The sequence below is a fragment of the Mixophyes fleayi genome, chromosome 7 (assembly GCF_038048845.1).
Source record: "Mixophyes fleayi isolate aMixFle1 chromosome 7, aMixFle1.hap1, whole genome shotgun sequence".
NCBI lineage: Eukaryota > Metazoa > Chordata > Amphibia > Anura > Limnodynastidae > Mixophyes > Mixophyes fleayi.
The window spans coordinates 135765319-135791251 of record NC_134408.1 but is presented as its reverse complement, the minus strand read 5'-3'; the positions used below and the strand labels follow the sequence as shown (position 1 = coordinate 135791251).

At 39.4% G+C, this 25933-nt stretch overlaps 1 protein-coding gene across 1 annotated transcript in view; it reads left to right on the top strand.

The window, feature by feature from the left end:
• The window catches only part of STAM2 (signal transducing adaptor molecule 2), a 29311-nt gene extending 10617 nt beyond the window's left edge, over positions 1-18694 (top strand). The window contains exons 3-14 of the mRNA XM_075180881.1: positions 1766-1841; positions 1959-2054; positions 4619-4765; positions 4897-4966; positions 7001-7187; positions 8505-8599; positions 10454-10533; positions 11641-11728; positions 12868-12922; positions 13876-14029; positions 17126-17304; positions 17425-18694. Coding sequence (XP_075036982.1) covers positions 1766-1841; positions 1959-2054; positions 4619-4765; positions 4897-4966; positions 7001-7187; positions 8505-8599; positions 10454-10533; positions 11641-11728; positions 12868-12922; positions 13876-14029; positions 17126-17304; positions 17425-17641 — 1444 coding nt within the window. The 3' untranslated portion in view covers positions 17642-18694. The remainder of the gene's footprint in view (positions 1-1765; positions 1842-1958; positions 2055-4618; positions 4766-4896; positions 4967-7000; positions 7188-8504; positions 8600-10453; positions 10534-11640; positions 11729-12867; positions 12923-13875; positions 14030-17125; positions 17305-17424) is intronic.
• The last annotated feature ends 7239 nt before the right edge of the window (positions 18695-25933 follow it).

Here is a 25933-nt window from a genome sequence, read left to right as displayed (position 1 = left end):
ATCAATTATATTGTTTCTGCAAAGTATATCAAGACAGGTCACCTAAAATACAGTGTGAGATTTAGGTAGAAAAGTGAATAAAATTATGTAATATTTTATAGTCCAAAAAATGTATTCTATATCCATTCACCCTATTATATAGTTTAAGTGTACGAAATCTAACGGATTATAAATGTATTTCCTCAATATATTCCTCTCATTATTAGTGCAGCTTGATAGAGAATATCTTCTATTGATCTGAAGAGCTACACTGTATAATGATACAATGATATAGTCTAGCTCTTTGATGTGTGGACAGTTCATGGTTATGTAGTGATTGAGCTTGTTATGTTTAATATGCATACATTTGTGAGGTTTCCCTTGTGATTTGACTATAATATTGTGTAGTTGATAGTGATTACTGAGGTGATGGAGACATATTTACAAAGATATATGCCAACAGAGTAGCAAGTAATGCTTGTCACATTGAAAATGGTTGTGTCATATGTGCAATTGTTACATCTTACTATTGGGTTATATTTTACAAACCTGCAGAACATCAACATACATAGTCCATATATCCTTGTTTTTATTTTACGCCTCTAATGTGGCCACGCAGTAACAATTTCCCCCAATATCATGTGACAACCTGCTAGAAAACGAATAGTCCTTTGTTTACGAACCCCCACAACACTGTCTTCTGGAGGCATCAGTAGGTGTGAACTCACTGGCATAAATATTGTGCTGGAACTGCTGATGCGCATATAATATGCCATTGTGAACTGGGTGTAAGCAGACACATACACCTGGCTCTCTAAGAATACAGACAATGCAGTAACAGGTCCCTATTAGATGCTTAGCTAAATAAGGTATCTAACCAACGATTAACAGTAGGAAAGAAAATTTATGTACACAATAGTTGTAGAAATTTTAGGGCAGAAAGCCTACAAAAGTGGACTAATCCTTTTTATTGATTCACTTCAAGAAATTACAGATTGGTTCTATATTTGTATGTGTACTTTTATTATGGGTCACTCGATTTACTGATAATGTGAAACAACAATTTCAACTCTGTAATCCTTTCATTCTATAAACTGGTTCACTACTTGTTCTTTAAATTAACCATTAACTAAGTTAATCATCGCCTTGTGGTGATTGGAGACTGTGGAAAAATTATGTAAGATGAAATTACAATTGTGACCTTGTGTGAACTAGTGCACCTTCCTCCATAGTGTCATACAGTCATCAGGTGCTCTGACTGTGGTGCTGAGGACCCATGCCAAGCACAAACACCCCAGTTATCACTTCCTTGCATTGTGTGGTGCTTTTGTAACTATTTTCTGATATACTTTTGGGAAGACGAATTGCTTTCTATACCTTGTATATGAGGGGTGATCTGTGTCTAGTTAGATGCAAATCATCTCTCCCTACATGTTGGAGCATATGTTTCCTCTAGACTCTGAGTAGGGCCCTCTCTACCCTCTGTCTCATGTCTGAACCTCCGTTGTACAACCTTGTATGTACTTATTCTTGTAATTCTGGCACTGTAGCGTTTGTGGTGTCTTAAGTATAAACGTGATGATGTGAGATGTCTGACATCCAAGCTTATGATATTGCATGTTAAAGGTAAACCCCCCACAAATATATACACATTTGGTGCCCCTGTAAACATTAGAACTTGCAGAGTATAATAAGAGTTATATCTTGTGGGCTGAATTCATTTGATTTTCTAAGAGCAAGGTAGGTTGTTCAACTAATATATTCTGTCATGTATTTTAAATTTCAGAACAAAAGATGGCCTTAAAGCTATAATGAAAAGAGTTAATCACAAAGTCCCGCACGTGGCTCTGCAAGCGCTCACTGTAAGTAGATTCCGGCTTCTATTGATTTTCATAGTCTTCTCGGACACAGCAGTTACTTAACATCCTGTGAGGTATGAAATATGTCTCATCAAAATGCCTTTTCCTGTATCTCCATAGCTATTAGGGGCCTGCGTGTCAAACTGCGGAAAGGCTTTTCAGCTTGAAATATGTTCCAGAGATTTTGCAAGTGAAGTCCGTGGTATAATAAATAAGGTATATTCATAGCTCATTTACTATCTTTGCAGCTTCTAATTACAAAGACTATTGATTTATGCCTAACCTTGAATGCCTGTTTTCCTCCTGATCACTGAATAAGAATGAGTATTTATATTTAGAAAAATACTTTGACTGGATGTTAGAGTAGGTATGTATGCTTAGTTATAGCCCCAGAGGTCTAATACCAGAATTCTGTATAATAAATGAAGTCACATGGTAAAGCTAAAAGTTCTATTAACAAGTAAAGAAAATCAACCGAGGTCAAAGAAGTCTGTTATGCAGATATTAGCATTGTTATGCAGATATTAGCATTGAAATGCTTTCCTATGTGGCTATGGATTGTGTGGTGTACCATTTATTCAGGGCTGGCTATCATCTTGTGACAAACATAATGGGATTATTCCACCCTACCATCCAAATTGTTTATACTACAAAATACAGCTTATCCCTTACAGAGCAGTTGTCCAATTCATCGGCAGCACGGTGGCTTAGTGGTTAGCACTTCTTCCTCTTGGCACAGGGGTCATGAGTTCAATTCCCGAGCATGGCCTTATCTGTGTGGAGTTTGTATGTTCTCCCCATGTTTTCTCCAGTTTTCTCTGACATTCCAATGACATACTAGTAGGTTAATTGGTGCTATCAAATTGACCCTAGTGCAGGGTTTCCCAAACCCAGTCCTCAGGGCTCCCTAACAGTGCAGGTTTTCCATATCTCCTTGCTGGAGCACAGCTGTATTCATTACTGACTGACACATTGTAACAGATCCACAGGTGGTCCTAATTATGTCACATGTGATCCAGAAAACCTGCACTGTTGGGGAGCCCTGAGGACTGGGTTTGGGAAACCCTGCCCTAGTGTGTGTGTATATTAAGGAATTTAGACTGTAAGCTCCAATGGGGCAGGAACTGATGTGAGTCAGTTCTCAGTACAGCACTGTGGAATTAGTGGCGCTATATAAATAGCTAGTGATGGTTCATGTAATGTATTTTTCTGTTACATGTTCACCTGTTGCTTCACAGACATTCCTTGCTTTAGCCATACGTCTACCTCCTATGTTTTTCAGCCATGTATTTATATAATGGGGCAAAGTTACAGTTGTTTATGATTGCCCTGTATGACACATTTCTATTGTGCTCTCTGCATTAGATGCCATTATAAACCAAATGGAGCTGTGTGTCCTATGCAAGGGCAATAGCAATAAACTCCTACGCTTAATAACATATAAGCATAATAACATATGTGCCTTAGAAAGAAAGGACACTAAAGAGAAAAGTTGCAATAATCTTAAAGTAATCTGAAAGTGCATTCTATGGCGTTTAAACAAGTCTTCCTTCCAGTTGTTAGATTAGTTTTGCACATTCACTTCCTTTTAAAACAGGATTTAACTGGATAACATTGATGTTGTATAGTGTTTAAATTCCATTAGCGTCCGTTCATTATTGGAAAATAATGGGGAATCTTGGATGAGTAAGAGATGGGAAAAGTGGAACACGCGTGGGATGTGCTTTGGTACGATAAAACATGATCGTGGGAGTGTACACACTCTGCAATATCTGAACAAACGGTTGTGAATCTTGTGTTCTGCACGATAATTGCATAGATGTGTTCCCGCTTAACTGCCAGTCAAGTTAAGCAATTAATGAAGAGTATGAAGGGAGGATTTCTTTCTAAATGTTTCTATTTTTTCCCCCTTCTTGTTACCTATAGTCTCTTTATACTGTTGCACTTCCACCTAAGCAAGGGAGTGGAGTATTTTGGCTCCGCCCCCTCACTTGAACCTCAGGTTCTGAAACCCAGCTGTGACCATTTGGAATAGGGTGTGAACGGCAGGACATATGAGACGCTGCGACCACGAACATTGTAGACGCTCATTGGTCCTCCCACTCGCACCCTTCCTCTACAGCCATTTAAAGCACACACAACATTTATTTCTTCTTCTTCTTTAAATGATAAGTGAAGTACCTTTTTAAGCATACATCTGGTTTTTCTTAGCTATTCTCCTCCAAATCATTATCTAAAAAGCGCTTTGGCAAGCAAAAATGGCTGCAAGACTTGCACCCAGTCAGTCTGCTACATAGACACAGGTTCACGGTTCTCAGCATGTCATGTGACGGGGGGGGGAGAGGAGGATGTCACAGTTCAGACAGAGCGCTCAGAGCAATGTTCCAAAGCCTATCTGCTCACATCATCATGTGACCGTTGCTGTCATGGTAGTCCAGAAGTATAAACTATTACTTGTAGCCTGCAGGGAAAAAAAAGGGAAATGGTAAATACCAACATTGTTTCTATAACCTACCCCCACCCCCAATAACCACCTGACATTTTTATGGGATTGATGCTTTATGAAACTTGAAGATTGAATTCAGGTTTGGTTTTTAGCTTCAAAACTCCTCATGCTTATATGACTCACCCGTCTATTCTTATACACTCCTAGTAAAGTTGTGTGTAAGAACAATCTCTGTATTTTCTGCTTTAGTCTCAATGAACTTTCAAGCTCCATATAAGGTCCATCTAGTTCTTTATTCGTAATCCAGTTTGTGTCGACAATGCTGTGTTTCTAGGCACATCCAAAAGTTTCTGAGAAACTGAAGGCTTTGATGGTGGAATGGTCAGAAGATTTCCAGCGGAATCCCCAGTTAAGTCTATTATCAGCCACCATTAAATCTCTGAAGGAAGAAGGCGTAACATTCCCTGCCTCTGGCTCTCAGGTAGGATAACACTGCTTGTATCTAAAATCATGACCTGTGCGATTACTTGTTTATTACGTAGCACACTTCCCTCTACTCTCTACCTGCTGGTAAATACAGTGTATGTACTAAGACGCTACTGTATTCCACAGAGTGATTCAAATACTCCTAAGAACGGAACACTGCCCACCAAAAATAAGGAGGATGAAGATATTGCGAAGGGTACGTTTATTTTTGCATGACCATCTATAGGCCCTTTCACTGCTAATAATCCAGACCTTCATTTTAAATAACTTGAGTAGTTCATTGCCTGCTTGAATGTTTTATATTTAAAAAATGAGCTTGTCCTTTACACCTAATAATGTGCATCTTTGTAGTGTTTGTAGTTTTGCTCTCTGAGTTATGTTATATCACTAATGTGAGACAGACCTTTTGTTGGGTACTGGCCTTAACGGAAGCGGCTTGATAACAGTTAAACAATGAAATAGTTGATATATTTGATGTTATTTTAATTTTGTAATCCCGTTGCACAATGGAAATAATGGTTCTCTGTATATCTATAATTTCTTTAAAAGTATTATTTTGCGATATAAATACAATAGCAAGATGTGTAAGATTTAAAATACATGGATCTCCCTGAAATAGTATTTCTTTTTTTATTTATTTTTATTACATTTATTAGTCTTTATCTGTAATGAATTGCACAAGACATTAATGTCAAAATATCTCAATGTATTTTGAAATTTCAATTTGCTGTAAGCATTGCCACGCCAAACAAATGTTCTACTATTTATCTGGAATGAGCTACAGATGAAACAAGTTTGAATATATCTGTGTATTTGTGATTGGAATTATTTAAAACAACTGCTAGGTTTAGTTGGTGTGAGATCCATAAAACATATTGGCTGAGTGACAGACATCTGGCTAGTGCTATCAATCTCTATATCACTAATTTTCAGTAAGAGTGAGTGCAAGCAAACAAAGTGGCCCTTCCAGTTCTGTCCCTCACCTTGTCCCTGTGACCTCTCGAGGCTTATGAACATTGAGATATGTTATGAATCTGGTTTTTCTATTACCCAGGAAGGGGTTAATTTAACTAAACTAAGTGTATCAATCAGTGCAGCCTTTACTTATCCACCACAGAGCTCTTCCTCAATTGTTATCAGTAGTATACAAATCTAATGATGAGACTGACAAGTGGGGAGAAAAAAGTGGCAATGGAACAGTTTCCATAATATTGGATCTAGAATTGAAGAGAAGACAAGGCAGTGAGGGATGATGTAAAGGAGGAAGCTAAATTCAGTACCGGGAGCAGACATAAAACTAAGGGCCATTGAAAATGACTGGGGGTGTGGAATAGTTTTGAAAGAGTAGAGGAATGAACTGGGTTAGGGAGAATATGGACAACGGGAAATGGAATCATTATTTATGACTGTCAATTTTTTAAAATATTACAAAAGTAGTGCATTTAGCTTCTTTAAGAAGATGACTTATACCACTTTCACATTGCTGCCCCTGCCATATCCCGGGTAGTTCAAGCCAGGTTTTTGCAGTGTCACAGATCAGAGAACCCCGTTCACACTGCACCTAGGACCCGGGAATTTCCTGTGTCTGTCCTGGCAATAAGTGTGAGTCATCACAAAAGGAGCTTTGATTGGCTGAAAAATTGTGAGGTCATTTAAAGGAAACTTTTTTTTTTTTTGCACACAAAGATGAGGCCAAAGTCTGTGTTGACTGTTTTCAAAGTGACTTAAATATATTTACCACCTTCTGCTGGCTGCGCTTTATCCCAAGCTCTTAGTATTTTTGCTATGTTATAGTAAACTGTTGCATCCTATACAGTGCCTGTGATCTGTTTTTTGATTTCCTCCTCTTCTCTAATCGCCAGCAGCTCACGTACTTCTTCCTCTGGCCAGTCTGCCATGCTCATGCTTCCTCCTATCTCTTTTCTCTGTACCATTGAAATGACGTCATCCTCTAGCGTCCCTAATCCCCCATTCAGCTTCTTTATGTGAGACCTGGGTTGAAAAACCCGTGTCGCACTGTTCACACAGCAGGCGACCCAGGACTGACACAGGAATAACCCTGCAAAAGTCCCGGGTCTAATTAGATCCCGGGTTTTTTAGGCAGTGTGAATGGGGTATGACTGTATGTGTGTGTTTTTTTTAGGTTTTTTTTCAAACCAATGGTTTGTTAAAGGATTATAATCATTTGTTTTTCTCTTCCTTATAATTGTATTTTCCTTCCAAATAACAGCAATTGAGTTATCATTGCAAGAGCAGAAGCAGCCATCGGAAACCAAATCCTTATACCCATCTGTGGACGTGCAGCACGACAGTCAGAAGATGCCAAGAAGAGTCCGGGCTCTATACGATTTTGAAGCTGTGGAGGACAATGAGCTGACATTTAAAAGTGGAGACATTATTATTGTGTTGGATGATAGGTAAGAAGGATGACTTCTCAGTGACAGCCTGTACGGTTGTTTAACCCTTGCACGCAAAATGATATTTAGAACCTACCTGGCTGTGCCGTACTGCAGATTGACTTTTTATCAAGTAGTTATGAAAGGGTTAAGCCCCCTGCCCAAGTGACCCATCTCTGACTCCGTGGTGGAGCTAAGAACCATTGGGTGGGTGGAGCCATGGGACAAAGAACCATTTCTTCATCTCTGTCCATTTGTTCCAAATGAGATATTCATCTTGCCCAATCATATTTTGTGCGCTTTCAGTAAGAGGTCAAACCTCCTCCCCACACACCTCAGTCATTTTTTTTTACATTTTGTTCTAACCAGCAAATGGTTTTATTTGACCCATGCTCCTGCTTCCTGGAGATATGTTTAACACCATTTTTGTTTTTCCCAGAAGCTCCTTTGGGCAGCTTTCAGGCCTACATACGTCAGAGGGCTTGTTTGGCTTCTAAGAGAGATAAGACTTATGGTCTGCCTCTTAGCTTGATTCAAATGAACCCCTCTTAAGTGAAAGATAGAGACATGAAAGTGAAAGTTGTGACAGCAGCTGCTGTTACAAAGAAAGAGCTCAGCCGCCCATCAAACCACATTGGGTTTGGAGACAGAGGGACCATAATACCATTCACCTGCCCCCCAATGCCGTAATCCAACCCCAGGCAGTATGTGAAATCACAGGTCTATCAGCTGTTCAGAGTTGCGCTGTAGCATTTTCCACAACTGTAAATAAAATAAAGCATTGTTTGAATTGAATGCCAAAAATCTAACTACACGTAGCACATTCTAGATGATAGGCAGGTAACCTGTCACAAGATATTGAACATTACTTGGTGTTTTATTATGGTGCAAAATAAAGACCAAACCTAAAGTAAGCCGATATTTGGTATGGCAGTAAGCAAAATGGGTATCTTTCGTGGTTTGAATGAATTTCATGAACGTATCTGGGGGAATAATCACAAAGTGTGTATATAAGGATATATATACACTTGACTATGGTACCAAAAGAAAGCTCTGTCTGGGAAAAAAACCCAATATACAACCTGCTATGGTAGAAACAAATCTATTCCCAGTGACGGCAGCACAGTGAGAGAGGGCTAAAATTGGTGTGGCTTCCTGGGGTGCAGATTTGGCATGGATCCACTGGCAGTGAACAGGTTAAATAAAATGGCTGCCCCCACTATGTGTAGGTGAAACCATAGGTATCTCTGATAGATGGATGCAATGTATTTTATTGCCTTTTTATTTCGGAAGAAGTTTGTGCACTACAATAATTAGTTGTTTACTTTCACTTTGTAGTGATACAAACTGGTGGAAGGGGGAAAATGAGAAAGGCATTGGGTTGTTCCCATCTAATTTCGTTTCAACAACTTTAAATGAGGAGCCGGAAGCAGGTATGTGAAATAACGAGGGGTTGTTTAATGCGTGTAATAATGCTTGGCTTCTCTTTCCCATGATGACACATTCAGTATGTGCTGCCTTATGTACATGCCAGTTATTTTATACTGCATAAAGAGCTTACACCATAACATTGCTGTGTGCAGAAATGTTCTGTAACTCGTGGCAACCAAGCAAATTAGAACTGATTTGTTTAATCTATTTCAGGCATCTGATTGCTACTGGTTGAGGCACATTGCACTATGTTGTTATATATGGCCATATGATTCTATTGGGGACATACAGTTTATTACACTTTATCAATATTGGAGCCACGATATAACTTTATTTTAAAAACACAAGTCAAAACTATAATTTAAGTTTAAAAATGTTTGATTTATGGTTCTTTGTAAGCATTTAAATTAGAAGAAATCTTTCCATGTAAAAAGGATTCCTGTGTTGAAATTGAGCACGCCCGTTGTATATTTACCAAGCAAACAGTAGAAATCGCATCCAGTTTTTTAAATGTCACAAATACATTTATCTGTAGCTCCAATCTGTAGTGGCAATGCTAGCAGATGGCTGCTGCATTTCCTGTTTTCTCTGCTTCCTGAGCAGCAAATGTTAATTGATGTCTGCTTAATGAGCTGCCTTTCTAAAGAGTGGGCCTAAAACATTACAACACTGTAACAGGTGAAGCCGTCTCCCCTGATGTCATCTCCTTGGGTTTATAAAGTCTCTGTACCTCCCAAATGTTACTGAAGCAGAAAGCAGACTACACTTATATTCCTCTGTATTTCATTGTTTCATAATAAAAGTTTTCCTGCTATAAGAAAGGTACAAACGAATCAGCAGAGAGGATCTCCCTATCCTAGTAATGCTGACAGTGCTGTCAGAATGTGGCCATTAAATAAAGCTGTTCGCAGTTCAATTTCTCCTGCCTGGAATTACAGGAATTCCCAGCATTTTGTTGTACTTACCCCAGGGCCATAAGATCCTATATTGTATACAGGGTAAACTGTGATGACACTGTAACAAATAAAACTGTTCCCGCAGCACGTGCGGGATGGGAAAGTGGGGGCACGGTGACATCTGTTTTCTAAAACCGGAGCTTTAGAGAAAGCTGCATACAGTGAAAGCTTGTGGAAATTCTTCAGATGTCGTTCCTTGGGTGACTAAAGCAACAGACAAGGAGCGTGCCTGCCTCTTAGTGTAGTGAGTCTTAAAAATAATACTTGAAAGAAGCAGATGTATACTGAATGTAACCAGGCTGTGTACCGCCTCTAGTTATACATCATATAAAGTTGACAGTCATCCTGGTGCTGGTTGCATGTCCAAGCACAACGACCGCAAACAACAGTCTGTTAATGCCTGCATGCACACAATACTGTCACACATTGACAGCGTTGTATAAGGCCAACACAGCCATACAGATCATCCTCTGGTTTGCTCAAACTTTTTCATTCCTGTCTGTAAATCTGAGGTAGCGACCGCAATCTGTATTAATGTGCAGTCACACAATCTGGTTTTCCGCCGGATCACCAAATGAATAGGTCTCCAGCTTGGCCCGTCAAGCGTCTTGCTCGATTTCATATAGATCCAGCGGTTCAACAGTTGGACAGATCAGTGGAACTTGTATGACCAGGAGAACTCCCACATTGCTGGGCAGGATTACAGCAACATATAACTGATTAGAAGCTTGTTGTATATAGTTTAATATATCTGATTTACATAATATATCTTGTAATGTCATGGGACCTTTATGTCGACAATGTATATTAAGTTCACTCGGTGCCAATGTTCTGTAATGCTTAATATTCTTTATACAAGTTATTTTATTAACATTTGCCAAATATACATTTGTTTTGCAGTTGTTGAAAATTCTGCTGCTTTTGAAGAAATTCCTGAAACTGTGGCACAGTCTGAACCCGAGCCAGTATATATAGATGAAGTAGGTTCATTTCTTTTAATCACTGTACTTACATAGCGCAGGAATCCTAACCCTCACAAACCTCTGGCTGCCGCTACTGGTCTGATAGTGCTGGGTACAGAGAGACCACAGCCAAAATTCACACTGGTTATTTGTCATTACTAAATGGGTTTTGTCTGTGATAGAAATGGCACTTATCACTGCATATAATAATATACGGTGCTAGCCTGGAAACTTGTCTTGTCTCCCCCATCAATCCTGAATGAGAGAGAGTAAACCTTTTATTTCTGTGTAGAGGATGAACAGAACACACTTTTTCAGTACAGTAACAAACCCTTTAACAAACTTTCCTCCTGTTAATTATATTAACCCATATCACAACAATTTCATAATATTTATACCTCAGCTATATATTTAAATGACCTTGAACGTTTGCAGCGTCGCGAGCCTTCCTAGCTTGTCAAACTGGCCAGCAAATTGGGAAATGCAATAGATGTAACAAAACACAATATATGTTCCTAGGAAGCAAAGTAAATGAACAAAATCCTAATCCTGATTGGTCGCTAGTAGTAAAGGAACAACTTATGTCAAAATGTAAAATCCAAAAATAATAACAAAACATAACAAAATTGAAAACCAATAATAAAATATTTATATACAGTGCAAAATTAAAAAGAATTGTTTTATATTTCTTGCTTTCCTCTGTGGTTTTCACGAAATCCTCTAAGCAGATTTGCTTTAGAGCTGACTTGTGTAGTATTCAAGGGCATCAACAATAAAATCTGCCTGATGTATCTAGAGGTGTTCGTGAAAATCTCAGATGTAAAACAATGTATTTAGCAAAAGTCACAGGAGGATATATACCAACCATTAAGTGTTGTGGGAAGGTTTTTATGGGGATGTGTTTTGTAGCCTGCAATATTTAACAGGCTGCTGTTCCCTCTGTGGCCTGATGGGGTAATTACAGATGTGCCCTCGTGTGTATTCCAAAAAATGCCCTTTAAACTGCAAAGACAGTTTGTGGTACAATAGGAAGTATAGTAACCTAAAATCTGCGTATTATTGTAATATGATCACCTGCTTGAACATGATCTCTTTTTCAGCATCTTTATGTCAATTCCTTTATAGGACAAAATGAATCAGACATTACATTGCCTCCAGAACATCGATCCCACAGATCCCAAACCAGATCCTGTGGCTCTCCTTGACTTGGAAGGTACTGTGTTACACTTTTACATAACTGGTGTTATGGAATAAATATACTTTGTCCCATGTTCCTAGGTCTCCAGCAATGATGTTTGGGATCCTGTATGGGAGTTATATCATTAGCGTGTACCAAAAGTACAGTATAGGGCAGTGTTGGCTAACCTGTGACACTCCAGTTGTTGTGAAACTACAAGTCCCAGCGTGCTTTGCCAATATATAGCAGCTTATTGCTGGAAGGGTATGCTGGAACTTGTAGTTTCACAACACCTGGAGGGTCACAGGTTAGCCAACACTGGTATAGGAGCTTGTTCCAATTACATTATACACTGTATTTCAACTATTTGTTCATTTTAGTTGATGAAGTTTCTAAAGTTTATTAAATATTGCATATCATTTAAATGTCTGCTTGACAGCTTGGTATGGTTTAGGCATGTTGGTTGTTGTTTGATCCCACAAATTGAATTCTGTAGACATTTAAGTATTATGATTTCAAACTAAGCATGTCTGTATGTGCTGTGGTAGTTTGCATAAGTATTTGGCTATTAAGTCATGCATACTTTGTGCATTGTATGTACAATGTTTGCTAAAACTAATGTAAACTAGAATATAAGATTGTTAGTGAGCTAAAACTAAATAAAAAAATCCTCCAGCATTCTGGTAGTATAGGGTGGGGCATATTTTCAGAAATAAATACAATGTTTTCTTAAATAGTTTTGTCCATTTTTTTTATACCCTTTCAAAATGTGGGAGCTCTTTATGCTCCACCCTGTACATGGAGGGCAGACTGGGTGCATAACATGAGGTGAGAACCACAGTTTGGATGAAAGGATTCTAGTAGCAGCTGGGACGAGGTTGTCACCATGCCTCCTGGTTCCCATCATCGTTCATCTCCAGTACCTCCACTCCTGGTGCCATTGTTAGCATAACATTAGGAATTATATGCAATCCCTTGTAGGATTAATGTGCAGGTAAATGAAAGCTGGAATAACAGGTTCTGGGTGAAGGATAAGAACTGTATGTTCTGCTGGTGTCATTAAGAGGTGTGAGGGATATTGTTGCACAGAGATTAGAACTAGACAGTCATTCACGATACATGATAAAACATATTGTGATTATCACAGAAATGACAGTGATTTCCAACCTTTGCAGATGTCTGCCAACAAATGTGCCCGATGATCGATGAGAAGTTAGAGGAGATTGACAGGTAAGTCCTGAGATCTTGTAACTTCTGGCATACATTGTATTGTGTGTTTATAGATTTGTTTTGCGGGAAGTGAGCAATTTTTTTGTCTGGTTGTGTTTTGTCACTAGTACCTATTTGAGGATTTGTTTTATTTTTACGCTTCACCTGCTTGTATATTGCATATTTTATTGCCAGTGGGGAGAACTAGTCATTACATTACTTCCCTTCTCCCCCTTCCTCCCGTCTCTCCGTCTCATCCATGTGTCTGTCTGTCTTCCCCTCCCTTTAGATTGTTCGCTCCTTTGAGCAGGGCTCTCCTACCTTCTGTTTCCATCACTTTTAACTGCGCTCTCCAGCTACTCAGCTCACCTCCTCTCAGTCCCTCTGCCCTCTGTCTCCTCTCGCTTCTCTCCGCTCCCCTCAGTGACTCTCAACCTGTCATCCGTGCCCACCCTCTTGGGCCATAGTTACCTGCCTGTACTCACTTTTCCACTCCCTCCCTCTCTTTCATGCTGTGCCTGAGCCCCCAGAGTTATAGTGCTTACTGTTACTTGTACTGTGCTGTTTCACCTTGTACTGTGCCACTGTTTGTCCTTGTACGGCGCTACGGATACTTTGTGGCGCCCTATAAATAAAAATTAATAATAATAATAATTATGTCAGTTTACACTGTAGCTGAAGGCTCTCCATATTAATCATTCTGCATGTCTATCTTTACCTTTTACATATTTATTTTTTATTTTCCCATTACCACACAGCACCTAAAGTGTACCTATCACATAGACTGAATATTGGTTCAGCCTGCATCCACTCCCTACCTCTGATATTCATGTGCATATAGGGGAGAAGTACTTTTTAACAGCAGCGTTGGTGTTTTGCTGATTTAATTTTCCACGTGTAGTTAATGTAGTCCACGCTTCTTTATACTGAGATTGTGTTTACACTTCTAAGTAATTCTTTTGTTCTCTAACCAGGAAACATTCTGAACTCTCTGAATTGAACGTGAAGGTCCTGGAAGCGTTAGAACTGTACAACAAGCTAGCGAATGAAGCGCCAATGTACTCTGTGTACAGCAAGCCCCCTCCACAGACGCACTACACCCCACCTTCTCTTGGTGTCTCCATGCAGGTTTGAGCTACTTTCACATTAATTGCATTACCCTGTGGCTGGCTGTAAGGCATATGACCGTTTCCCCAGTTTCATCTTAATGCACAGTTTGTCACTTATAAAGTAGCAGGGATGCACAATGCTTAAAGAAGTTCTCCACACAGAACTGTGTTCTGCCTGTGGACAGGACATAATAAAATTATAGTTCTCCAAATAAATCAGTCCTCCAGTATACAGGGCTTAGACTGCTCTCAGACTTGATATGAGGGCCAAGAAAACTATTTTATTGTAGTTTAAAGTGCATCTTGCTGTTCCACACAGTATGGTGCAGTGATAAATAGGTGCCACGAGCAGGAAGGCAACAATGTTGGGTCAGATGAAACGTCTGTATACCATTATTTTATTGTGTAATGCCTACAGACAATCTATACTTTAAGACTTTATTACACAAAAGGCAAAAATAAAGATTTGTCCATCAGAACCCAAATCTTGATTCCCCTACGGGTTGGGTACGTGTTAACGGGGACGAGAACCCTGACGCGCTTCAGACCCTCACCAAAATTCCGATTGCAGCCAAGAAAGAATCCAATATAAACAGACTTACCTCAAAACCAAAGATCCAGCTTTTCCACAGCAGCGCGTACAGACAGACAGTCATTCCGATGAGGCAGCTGTCCGGGACTTCACTTTCATGTCCGTGCGTCATACGTTAATACTAATTTAAAGCGGCAATGTTTGGACCCCGCAGGCTAAGGGTTTAAACACTTAGCCTGCGGGGTCCAGACATTGCCACTTTAAGTTAACATTAATGTACAGTGCACTGACTTGAGTTTTGGTGTAGGTGTGAAGCCTGTGGGGGTTCTCGTCAGCGTTAAGGCGATCACCACCGTTCCCTGCAACGTTAGTGCTTTAGACACAGAACGATTGTTTACCAGGACTACTGTGTGTTCATTTTGGACCCCTTCTGCTGTATTTTAGTATGCGTCTGATACCAGCCTGCTAGTGAATTAATTGTTTTGAAAATAGTCAAAATTCTACTGTCTATCGCTGTATATTCCTGTATTGGTTCTAACTACAGGTTAACCATAGTGAAAGCTTCTCAGATTAACAAATCCTGTTTCTTGAGATATTTAATAGCCTCAATTTGAGAATCGCTAAAAAATTCACCTGCCTGTATTTGCATAGAGGAGAGAATATATTTTTGGATACTTCACACTCTCTCCCTTTCCCAGGAACGCCTCTGTACGTCTCAGAATAGCTGACCCGTGTAAGTCAGAAGATTTTTGTATAATGAAGCTCGGCTTGAACCACATTACAGATTGAGAGCAGCAGTAAAATGGATTATGGCCTTTTCATATAGTTGGCAGAGTGTGTCTCTGGGAAGCTTGCTCTTTGATCTTCCTTTATAACCACTTTTATACTGACCCTTGACACTAACTTCAACAGGATGGCTTGTTATCAAGAGAAGCTTTGTTCACGGGCTTGGAATCAGAGGGCCAACAAAACGCCTCCGGCTGTACCACAGTCTACAACACTCCGTTTTATCTTGCTAAGATTTGTCACCTGGTTATTCTCCCATGTTTTTTTGCTAGGTTCTAATTCTTCTATTTGTGTCATGTAGTGTACTAATCCCTTGACCCCCTTCCCCCCTTCCATACCCACAAACATTTAAAGGAGAACTCCTGTCAAAAAATAAGTTTTCCACCTAAGGGAGCTTCCCCAGATGGCAGTCCAGTGAAGGAGGTGGGGGGCAAAGGACTGGTGCCGCTAAAAGACTGAAGCAGTTGTCACTGATGGTTTGTGCTGAGAGTGGCACAGATTGGACAGGTGCCATGGCAGTGGTGGCTTCTGCAGTGCGGAGTACTGTGACGTCTGTGATGAGTTATGGCACTGTGTCCCTGGCAAGGAGCTGCATTGAGTATGGAGGGAATCTCCTTTGAATGAAGCAAAGGACATAAGTTTTACTTTCCCTTTCAAGCACAGTTAGTAATAATTTGTGCTTACAATGTGGTAGTCAGGATTTGTGCTGGAATGTAAGACGCACAGGAAGAGATCTAAATGGGGATATCTATAAACAGCTGATTTAAACAGTTGCTGCAACACTGCTTAAATACTATGTAGATATTTTCAGACACTGTTTTTCTTTCCAGCAAGGGATGTTTTGAAGAGGTTCTTTCCTGTTTTTCTGTGGAATTTAAAGCTTTTCTACTAGGACAGTGGTTCCCAAACTGTGCGCCTAGGCTCCCTGGGGTGCCTCTGCAATCTCAAAGGGGTGCCTCAGCCAGAGCCTGTGGTAAGCAAGGCAGGGGACTACTTGGTAATTATTTTGGCTTAGGGGTGCCTTGAAAAAAATTATGGAGACCTAAGGGTGCCTTGAACTGAAAAAGTTTGGGATCCACTGTACTAGGACTACACCAAGGGTGAGCAAGCTGCTCATCAAAATGACTACATCTCTAGTTTCGTCTACCAGCACCCCTCCACTGACTCCCATTGGAATGTAGCCATGCCAGATTAGAATAGCTGTCAAACTTTTAACATCCACAATGGGGAGCCATACGGTTCCCACATAGGAGACAACCCTGCATCTCAAGGCGACATTGAAGCAACAGAATTATTGCTGTTCTACAATGGCCAAATCGGTCACAATCCGTCGATATGGAGCCACACACGTTGCTATATTGGTGTCAGTTGTCTGGTTTAGGGCCACAATATTGCAGCGTTAATAGCCAGCTTGAACCTTGATTCATTGATTCCTTCTCTGCAGCTGTCAGCTCAGTGTAGGCCATATTCAAGCAGGTTGGGTCAGACTGATGGCTGCTTGGAAGCGCTGTGGCAGGACTGTGCCATTTACTGTTTAGCGTTACTGCAGTGTATGGAATGTATGATGGTGTTTAAGGTCTTCAGTGCCGTTGTGGCAGACTGTTTGTTTCACCCATTAGAACTGTATTGTAATTAGATATTGGACCAGAAAACCGTCACTGGGATTTACAGCATTACTGTATTTCTCAGGCTTATATTGGCTTTATTACAAATATTATTTCAATTTGAGATTGCCCTTATTACTTTGTGGCTACCCGATGTTATTTGCAGTAATTCAGCTCTGTGCTCTATTTCCAGGGCTACCCAGGGCAGCCTCAGGCTGGCAGCTATATGGTGCATGGTATGCCCCAGGTCCATCCGCAGACACTCTCTCAAGGATATAGCATGAACCCTGATCATATTGGCGCACTGAGGTCTCTCCCACCAAACATCAATTCCACAGTAACGACCCAAGCGGCTCACACACCATACCCGAGGTAATGTTTTCATCGTGTGCGCTTTTGTTTCTTACTTGGCTGTTTTGTTTGTTTTGGTTTCTTTTCATTTATTTTTATTTTGCTATTTCATAATGTTTTTGTTTTTTTTGTTTTTTCCAGCACTGGGCACGATGCCGGTTCAAATCCTCCGTATTTAAATCATACAAACGTCCCGGGGGCCCAGAATTATGGCCAGCCAATGGGAATGTCGGCAGATATGTCAGCCTATCAAAACACAACATCCTCTTTGCCTCCAGGATCTGGCTACACTATGGCTGGCCCCTTACATTCAATTCCTCAGCAGCCCCCAACTTACTATCAGCAGCCTCTGCTCTGAGAAGAAAAAATTAAAACACCCTTGTAGTCCTCTGCAAAGTTATCCCTGTGTCAGTCACGAGTCTCTAAAGTCATAACTCCAAAATGATGGTTGTAGACACAATAGGACAGTATATCATTGTGTAAAGTGGACCATGAGCAAGTGTTGAGATTCCAACAATACAAGTGGTGCATTCCCCTCCCTAGACATTGTGTTCGGTCTTATTTCCAATTACAAACACTTCCTGTGACTATTAGGTTGATGTTAACGCTGCCTCTTATTGAGCTGCTCCGGCTGCAAAAGTTTATGTAGTAATTAACACTAGATTTGTGCCAACTGGTTCTATTAAGAGGATTTAAAAATAGCAAAGCTTTTAAGTACCACATTATACAGTTGAAAGACTTAAAATGTAACATATCTCCTATCTTGTGTCGTCTGTATCCTGCGTCTTAAAACAGTGCTAACATATACGCCATGTTGTCTTACTTGAGCCATATTATGGAAAATACTTCACTTACATGATTAAAAAGGGTAAAAACCAATGTTCTGTTTAAATTCATATTCACAAACTGATAATCAGATGGTTTGTAAAGCATTATTATTTTTTGGAGCATTATGGTAGAAATACAGCTACTTTGTATAAATATTATTTTGCCTTCATTGCATTAGAGTGTAAAATAGTTTGGATAGCCCTAAAAAAAGTGTCTATCTGCCTTCAGTCTATTATAATGTGTGAGTCAGAATCGGTAGTTGTGGGGCTGTCATATCCCAGAATAGCCAACTTGTAAAAATATACCTAATAAATGTACACCACATCCTCCTGCAGTAATGTTATTAAAACCCTTGCTAAGTGCTGTATTTCAGCTATAAGGCAGCATAAAAATACATGACACCTATTTGCAAATCATCCTATTATCTATTGAGGGATATGAATAAAATATAGGCGTGGAGTTCTCTCTAATAATGGAGAATGTTTTGAGTTTCTAGCTTTGTATGTAGCCGTTCTTCACCAGAACAATTCTAAAAAAAAAAAAAAATAATGGCGAAACTTAAACTGCTAAACAGAATGACGCTTGTACATGCAAGGGCACAAAATATTGTTGGAATCTCTGTCATTTAAGTTACTGCACACTGCGGATTAGCCTCATTTTAAAATATAAAACTTTAATCTAGGTCTTTTTTTCTTTTGTTTTCTTCCAACTGCACCTTATCTATTGTATTTTCTTGGCAAGGAGATAAGCTAGTTTTGCTTGATGATTGTATTTTACTAAATTGTAACCAAAAACTTTTTCCCAATATTGAATTTGTAGCTCAGACACATTAAGTTAGGTTTCAGAATAATTTTTGTTTTGGGAGGGAAGGGAGGCGACTGGGGTAACATTAACAGAGGTGGCGATCAAGGGCTCCTCTTTGCCTTCCATCTTTACTTGTGAAGTGGACCAGAGGGCTATTCCGCCCCGCAACATCATGGAATGTGGCGTATGAGATATTGTGATGCCATCATATCATTTGCCCACCAGTCAAAAAGAGACTCTTTCACCGATCCAAAATGATTTTGATACTGCATGAAAACAATGTTTGTATCCAGGCTCCATGTCTTATTTTTTTAAGGGGAGAAACCTCTGGTTGTCTTGTATTTGTAAGCTCAGTCTCCTTGGTATCGGTGCTTTACCCAGACTCTCCTGTGGCCGCTGGAAGATGCTGAATTACTAGAAGAGATGTAGAAACATGCCATGTTTATGGCTGCAAAGCATCTGGATGTGACCTTTTGTGATTTATAATTTCTTTTCTAACAATGGGGAGAAAGGTAGCAGGTAGCAGGTAGCAGTGACTATGATGCAGGTAACAGCACCTTAATGAAAATCATTTCAGTGAATGTTCTTAAAGTGCGTTTGTGACGGAAGCCGTTGTGTGAGCTGGACCAAGATTTCTGAGGGTGCAGCCTATCGATCCACTAGTAAAAAGTGTCCCTGAGTCACAAGCAGTGGAGGCAGTCCTGTTGTGAGAGTACTATGCAGCTAATTAATTCACTAGGAACCAGTGGTGTTACTGAAGTACTTTGTCCCTGTGGCTCCTGGTGAATGGAGAGGCTGTGTTCTTATAGCTCACAAAGGGCCTGCCTCCACTTTGTAGGCAACGTGTACACTTTAATAGGTAATTAAAGCATAGAAGTGAAGGTTTTTATACTCCATAAAACTTTCCCCTTGTGGACATATGTACTTGTTTGTTTTTCCCCATGTTGCACGCATGCTTCTGACAAACTGGCTCGTTCGAGCAGTGAGGAACACTTTCTATGAATACTTGTGCACATTGAGCCCAAGTGAGGATAGTGTAATATATATAATGATAATGTAGTTTTATTTCCATAGATCATCCTATTTTATTTCCAGTAACTTTCACCTTTATTTGTCTAGGCTGTAGTTTAACTTTTAAAACCTTTTTGTATTATTATTTTTTTTTCTCGTGTCTCATATTTCCTTTTGATATTCTTAACTTCCCTAATTCATTTGTGTTCTATCTAAATGCAATTTCATAGGAGGAATTAAATTCTGACCAGCGTAGACTTGTGTGTGAGATGCTGGCGCGTGTTGTGTTCTGACTTTAAAAAACAAATGCTTGAGAGTGAATTGATCTAGATTTATTGCATTTACCTACAGATCTAATTTGACATATAAAATGTATAGTGTATATAGACCAATGTGGTTAACTTGTACCTCCAGCTGCTGTTGAATTATGCCGTATCAAGGCATGCTGGCACTTGTAGTTCAACAGCACCTGAAAAGACACTTGTTCTCTAAGTCTAATATAGACAGTTGTGAAATTTTATATATCCCGCTCTTTAAACCATTTTCTTTTTAGGTGGGGGCTTAAATTTGTATATATGGCAGCAATTATGTCATTTTTGGGTAGGAGACGGAGGGTGATGTCTAACTTGTAATCTGATCACGTCATTTGAAAGATGCTATGTAGATAGTGTAATAATTATTTTATCCTTTGCTGCTGCATTTAGCGGGGTACATTGGTGTTAATGGGGTGTTTGCTTACTTTCTCTTCCTTGCACAATACTAAATTGTTATATTTATTTTCAGGATTGTTTCCAATTAAAAAAAAAAAAAAAAAAAAGTTTTGCTGCCAAAAGTGTTGTTGTATTTCTTTGTAGGAGATCAATTGCAAAACATTCATTGTCAATTTCTTTCTTGATTTAGTTGTTCTAGAACAGTGAGAGGCAACGTGAAGTATCTGGAGGGACATGTTTGCTGCTCTCCAGCCTTCAAAGTGGCCGCACAGAAGGAGGGAGAGCACAGTTCACTCCCTTCCCCTACAGGGATGCCACGTGCCCTCTGCTGTTCTAGAAAGTAATATATACAAGTTCTCAGGAACTTGAGAATTCTACTTGAGATAAGGTTGTCGGTTGTGGAAGATGCGTTTTGGGAGTGGAATGACTAAATTGAAAATCATTTTATTGACACTGCTGAATTATTTTTATTGTTGATTTTTAGAGCACCACAGTGCTCTGCAGCGCTGAATAATGGAGAAAGCAGGGCAGACATAAAACAGAGACGTACAATGCAGACAAAATAAATGCAGATGTGGAACGTCAGTGAGCTTATAATTTAGTGGTAAAAGGGAACCGTTGATTCAAGATGTGCAAGGGTGGCTCAAAGTGGAAGTCGTTTATAGGGCACCACAGATTCCGTAGCATCGGACAATCCGCTTGCATATATGACATGGCTATAATGAACATAATAACACATACATGGATAATCATGCGCTAATAATTACAGCTAACACAGATACCGGTATGAATTCCAGGCGTGTGAATAAACAAACAGCAGAAGATTCAGTATAAGACATGACATAAGATATAGGGTAGAGAGGACCCTACCCATGAGAGCTTACATTCTAGAGGGAGGGGGGGGGGGTAATGAGAGGGAGTAATGCAAATAGGACACAAGTGAATGTGGTGCATGAAGGATGTAAATGGAGTGGACATTAGGGTAGGCATGCATGAAGAAGTGAGTTTTGTAGGTGAGTAGTATAGGGGTAAGGAGGGGGGGGGGGGGGGCGGCAGAGGAGTGTATTACAGAGCGGGAAGAGCATTCCCAAGCCTCACTACATCATGTGACTGTAGTTACATGACACTGAAAGCTATTCAGATTTATAAATCATTTAAAGCAGACTGAAAAAGCAAGATTCATCTTATAGCCTCCTGCAATGATTTATGTTAAAAAAACAAAAACAACCCTCATTGTTTTTTCATTGGACTGCTGCTTTAATCTGCTACATCATATCCTACATTGACCACTATATATTCCTCTTAAGGGTTCTGCTACAAAAGTCTTATTTCTGCTAGACTCACTGACCTTGCACACTTTCCTTCTGTACCAGTTGCTGTATTAGTTCCCTATACACAATGAATATTGGTTTTGTCCACAAAATGTTTCCACTCTGTGTAGACCAGTTTCCCAAATCTGGTCCTTAGGGAGCCCCAACACTGCAGGCTTTACAGGTGACTAGTGAGATAATTATACCACCTGTGGATCTGTTACAATGTAGCAGTCAGTAATGAATACACATGTGCTCCAACAAGGAGATAGAGAAAAGATGCAGGTGGGAATTTAATTCCCGCCAAAGTACCGCCGCGTTAAACGTATTACCGTTATTACAGTAATGTTAACCCGGCTTTCTGAGCTGCAAGCAAAAATTGGCATTAAAACTACCGTAATAACGGTAGTAGTGTGCAGGCCGTGTTACTTTTTCAAGTAATGCGCCCAATTGAATTCCCCCTGCACTGTTGGGTCTCCTGAGGACCAGGTTTGGGAAACTGGTCTACACACAGTGGAAACATTTTGTGGACAAAACGAATATTCATGGGAGTGTACCCTGTGAATTGACAAGGCACTACCGATATAACAAATGCACTGACCTAATATTAATTAGGCACATGCTACATATAAAAAGCAAAATACTGGGATTCATTATGAAATTCTTATGTTTATAAATCAATCTTATTTTCAGACTATTCTGACTTATTTTAAAGGAAACCAAAATTTTTTTTTAATTTTTTTTTATTCTCTGTCTAGTATTAGTATGTCTGCTAATTCCAAATGAGCATGGAAACCTCAGACGTATATCAATTTCTAATAAGCAGATGTGTTATGTGTGCATAAGCTGGCTACAAATGTACAGGTTGTTTTTCTTGTATAAAAAAATAAATTGTATCTTTCACCATACACTGAGCAATCGTATTGTAATCAGAATGTTCATATACATTGAACAGCACATATACACCACAATTTTACATAGGTGAAATAAGCATTTGTTAGATTGTTTCCAATCCAGCCAATTAAGTTTATTTTCTTGATGTATAGTACCTGATCAGTCATTGCACATACAATAATCATGTAAGTCTACCCAAGCAGATGTATTACAGCTCTAGCAGCTCTTTACGTGTGCAGGAAAAATTACTTTAAATGCTTTTGTTAATATACTTCTTTGTTCATGCTTATTTGGAACTTTTTAGTATTTTTTTTTTTTTCTTTTACCAAAAGTAAGTGGTTACAGTAAGGGGATAGTGGTAAATATTCTAGGTTGTTAAATTGATTTTGCCTTTAAGATGGAATAAATTCCTATTTTTCCACCATATAATATAAGCTATGTCCTGTTCCTTCATATATGAAAAGAATGAAAGCTGGAAAAGGCTCTCTTTGAAAATTCATATACACAGCTGCTTCTAATTGACTTACCCGTCTAGAATTATTTTGTATTCTAAAATGTGCATGACCTGCTTGAACTTGTAGTTCCACAGCAGCTTCAGCTCTACCGCTTGTCCAGGTCTGCCCTGCATATTAAGTTAATGCCTTATATTTCTACCTGTCTATTTAGCTAGCATTGGCATCCCTGCAAATCTAAAGACTGTTCTGAAGTATCTCAACTCCTAATGAAACCTTCACTTCAAAGACAATTTTGCCCTGAGCACTGAGGAATATTCAGAATGTTAAAAATGGTTCTTGCATAGATCTCCCTGGGAAAGGCAACTTCTAGCTGCAGACTTAACCACCTTTCCCCACATAGCACAATAAAAGTGTGTAGGCGAAAAATCAGCTAATTACAAACAAAATTCTGACCTGTACGAGTTTGAGCAGTATTAACAAAAGAACTGGAGCTGCAAAGGTTTCTGTAGAAATACATTAAGTTCACTTTCACACAGGCTGCCACATTATATTTTTTTTCTTTCCTGGATTATAATGAATGCATGTTTGGATTCCAAATGCACTCGAAGAACAGTGACAATGCAAGAAGATCAAGGTACCAATTATCTGGCTGTCTTCCAAGTCATAGCTAAACTTGGTGCAGTATTAGAGATTTTGAGAGGCTGGAAAAAAAAAAAAAATGGGTACAATGACATATCTGCAGTTCTGCACAGACTGCCCTTAAGAAAGTAGAACATGATGATTAACACTCATGCATGAAGACATATGGCAGTGCCTTCTGAAAAGCCACTGTGAGTAGATTACAGCAAAACGTTTCTAAAATAATCATCAGAGCACAAAAGACCCCTAGAGTATTCATCAAAAAAAATCACAAGCAAGCGTATGTGAAACAGCACTGAGGCAGCAAGGTGAGGGTAGATCCACACAAACGAGCTGTCACAGCAAGAAGGCAAAAATCCATTCTGGTTCATCACAGGTTAATTCACATCTCCACAGTTAAGGCAGGTCCTGGGAGAATCGGCAGCCTATCAGACTCTTGATTTAAATCCACATTTCAAGACTGTCGGTCCAGCTCTCTCTTCCTGGAAGACCTTGAGAGGTAGGTCACAGCCCGTAAGCACCTTACTACTGAAGGGCTGGAGAAGGGAGCACATCCCAGGCTGGATTTGGGGACCTGCTGATGGACTGCACAGACTTTGCAAAGCACCAGTAACACAGACAGCATTCCTGTCCCTGCTCTCTGATGCCATTTTTGGAGTTCTGGTGATGATGCTGGCATTGGAGAACAAGGTGATTATGGAGAGCTAGTGAGATGGTAGACCAGAAGCCTGGTGAGCTTTGGTGATCCTGTTTAGTGATCCTCTTTTACTCCGTCTGAGTGGACATGCTCGTGTAGACATGTCCAGGAATTCCTACCCCAAAAACGGGATAACAGAAGCACTGCACACTCCAATCTTCCAGGTACAACTATCAGTCTAGAACATCTCTACCAAACCAACTCATGATGACCCCCTTCTAGTGTCTGGAGTGATGTGTAAAGACGAGGGCAGAAAGCCATAAGTGTTATTTGGGGATTGTTTATGTATTGGAAGATGTGTTTAATTTTTTTAAGATTAATGTGGCTATAAAATATGGTTTTCATTACTAGATTGTGATAGAAATTGGGAGTGCAAGTTTGTTGACCCTTGGAAGATCTTCAAGGTTGTAGCTAAAATAGATTGGTCGGAAAAGTGACAAGACCCAATATAAGAGAAATCAGTGTAGCAGACTCAATAATTTCTACATCTCTGTAAAAGTCTTGATAGATTTTAGGTAGACTTTGGTCTTCAATGTACTCAGGGAGTCTTCCATTGTTGTTGAGATCAGGTATCGAGAGGGACCTCGTCTAGAAGAAGTAGGTTGAAGAGATCGGATGGGAGTACTACCTCTACAAGCTTCATCCTTCGACAGGTAGGAGTCCTCTATTTGTTATTATATTTAATTTAATAGTGTAAATGTACTGTTTATATTTTCTCTAATACAAAAAATATTATAGTATCTCAATTCTCCCTTTTAAGTTTTAACCCCAGCAATATCTAAATCCTGAATGACAAATGAAAGTATGTGCTGAAGATATTTATTTTTAGGATATCTTGTTATCTTGATATGAAGTGCGAAGAGTATAAAATGCAAGAGATCGTGCTTTTTAAAGTGTTTGAAGCCTAATATTATTCAGTAAAGATAATATATAAAACCTAGAGTAAGATTTAAAGAAGCAAAAACTGAAGATGTTTATTTAGAATATTTGAGTTTCTTGAGTTATTATTTATTTGTGTTGCATACTCAATTATAATTTATTTTAGGGTGGTATCACATGCCTAATCGCTCCACACTGAAATCATTTATATGAGTTATAGGAAGTGGATGTCGCACAAGTGTTTTAATCGCTTGAGCGTTTTGTAAAGCGCCGATAGCAGCGTTTTGGACAAACGCTCAATAGAAACAAAAACTCTGCAATATTTTGCAATATAATCCATTATATTTGAGCAGACCCGGTCACACCATTCATTTTAAGTGCTCATTACAAGCTGTGAGGTGTAAATCCGTGCACTTTCCAATT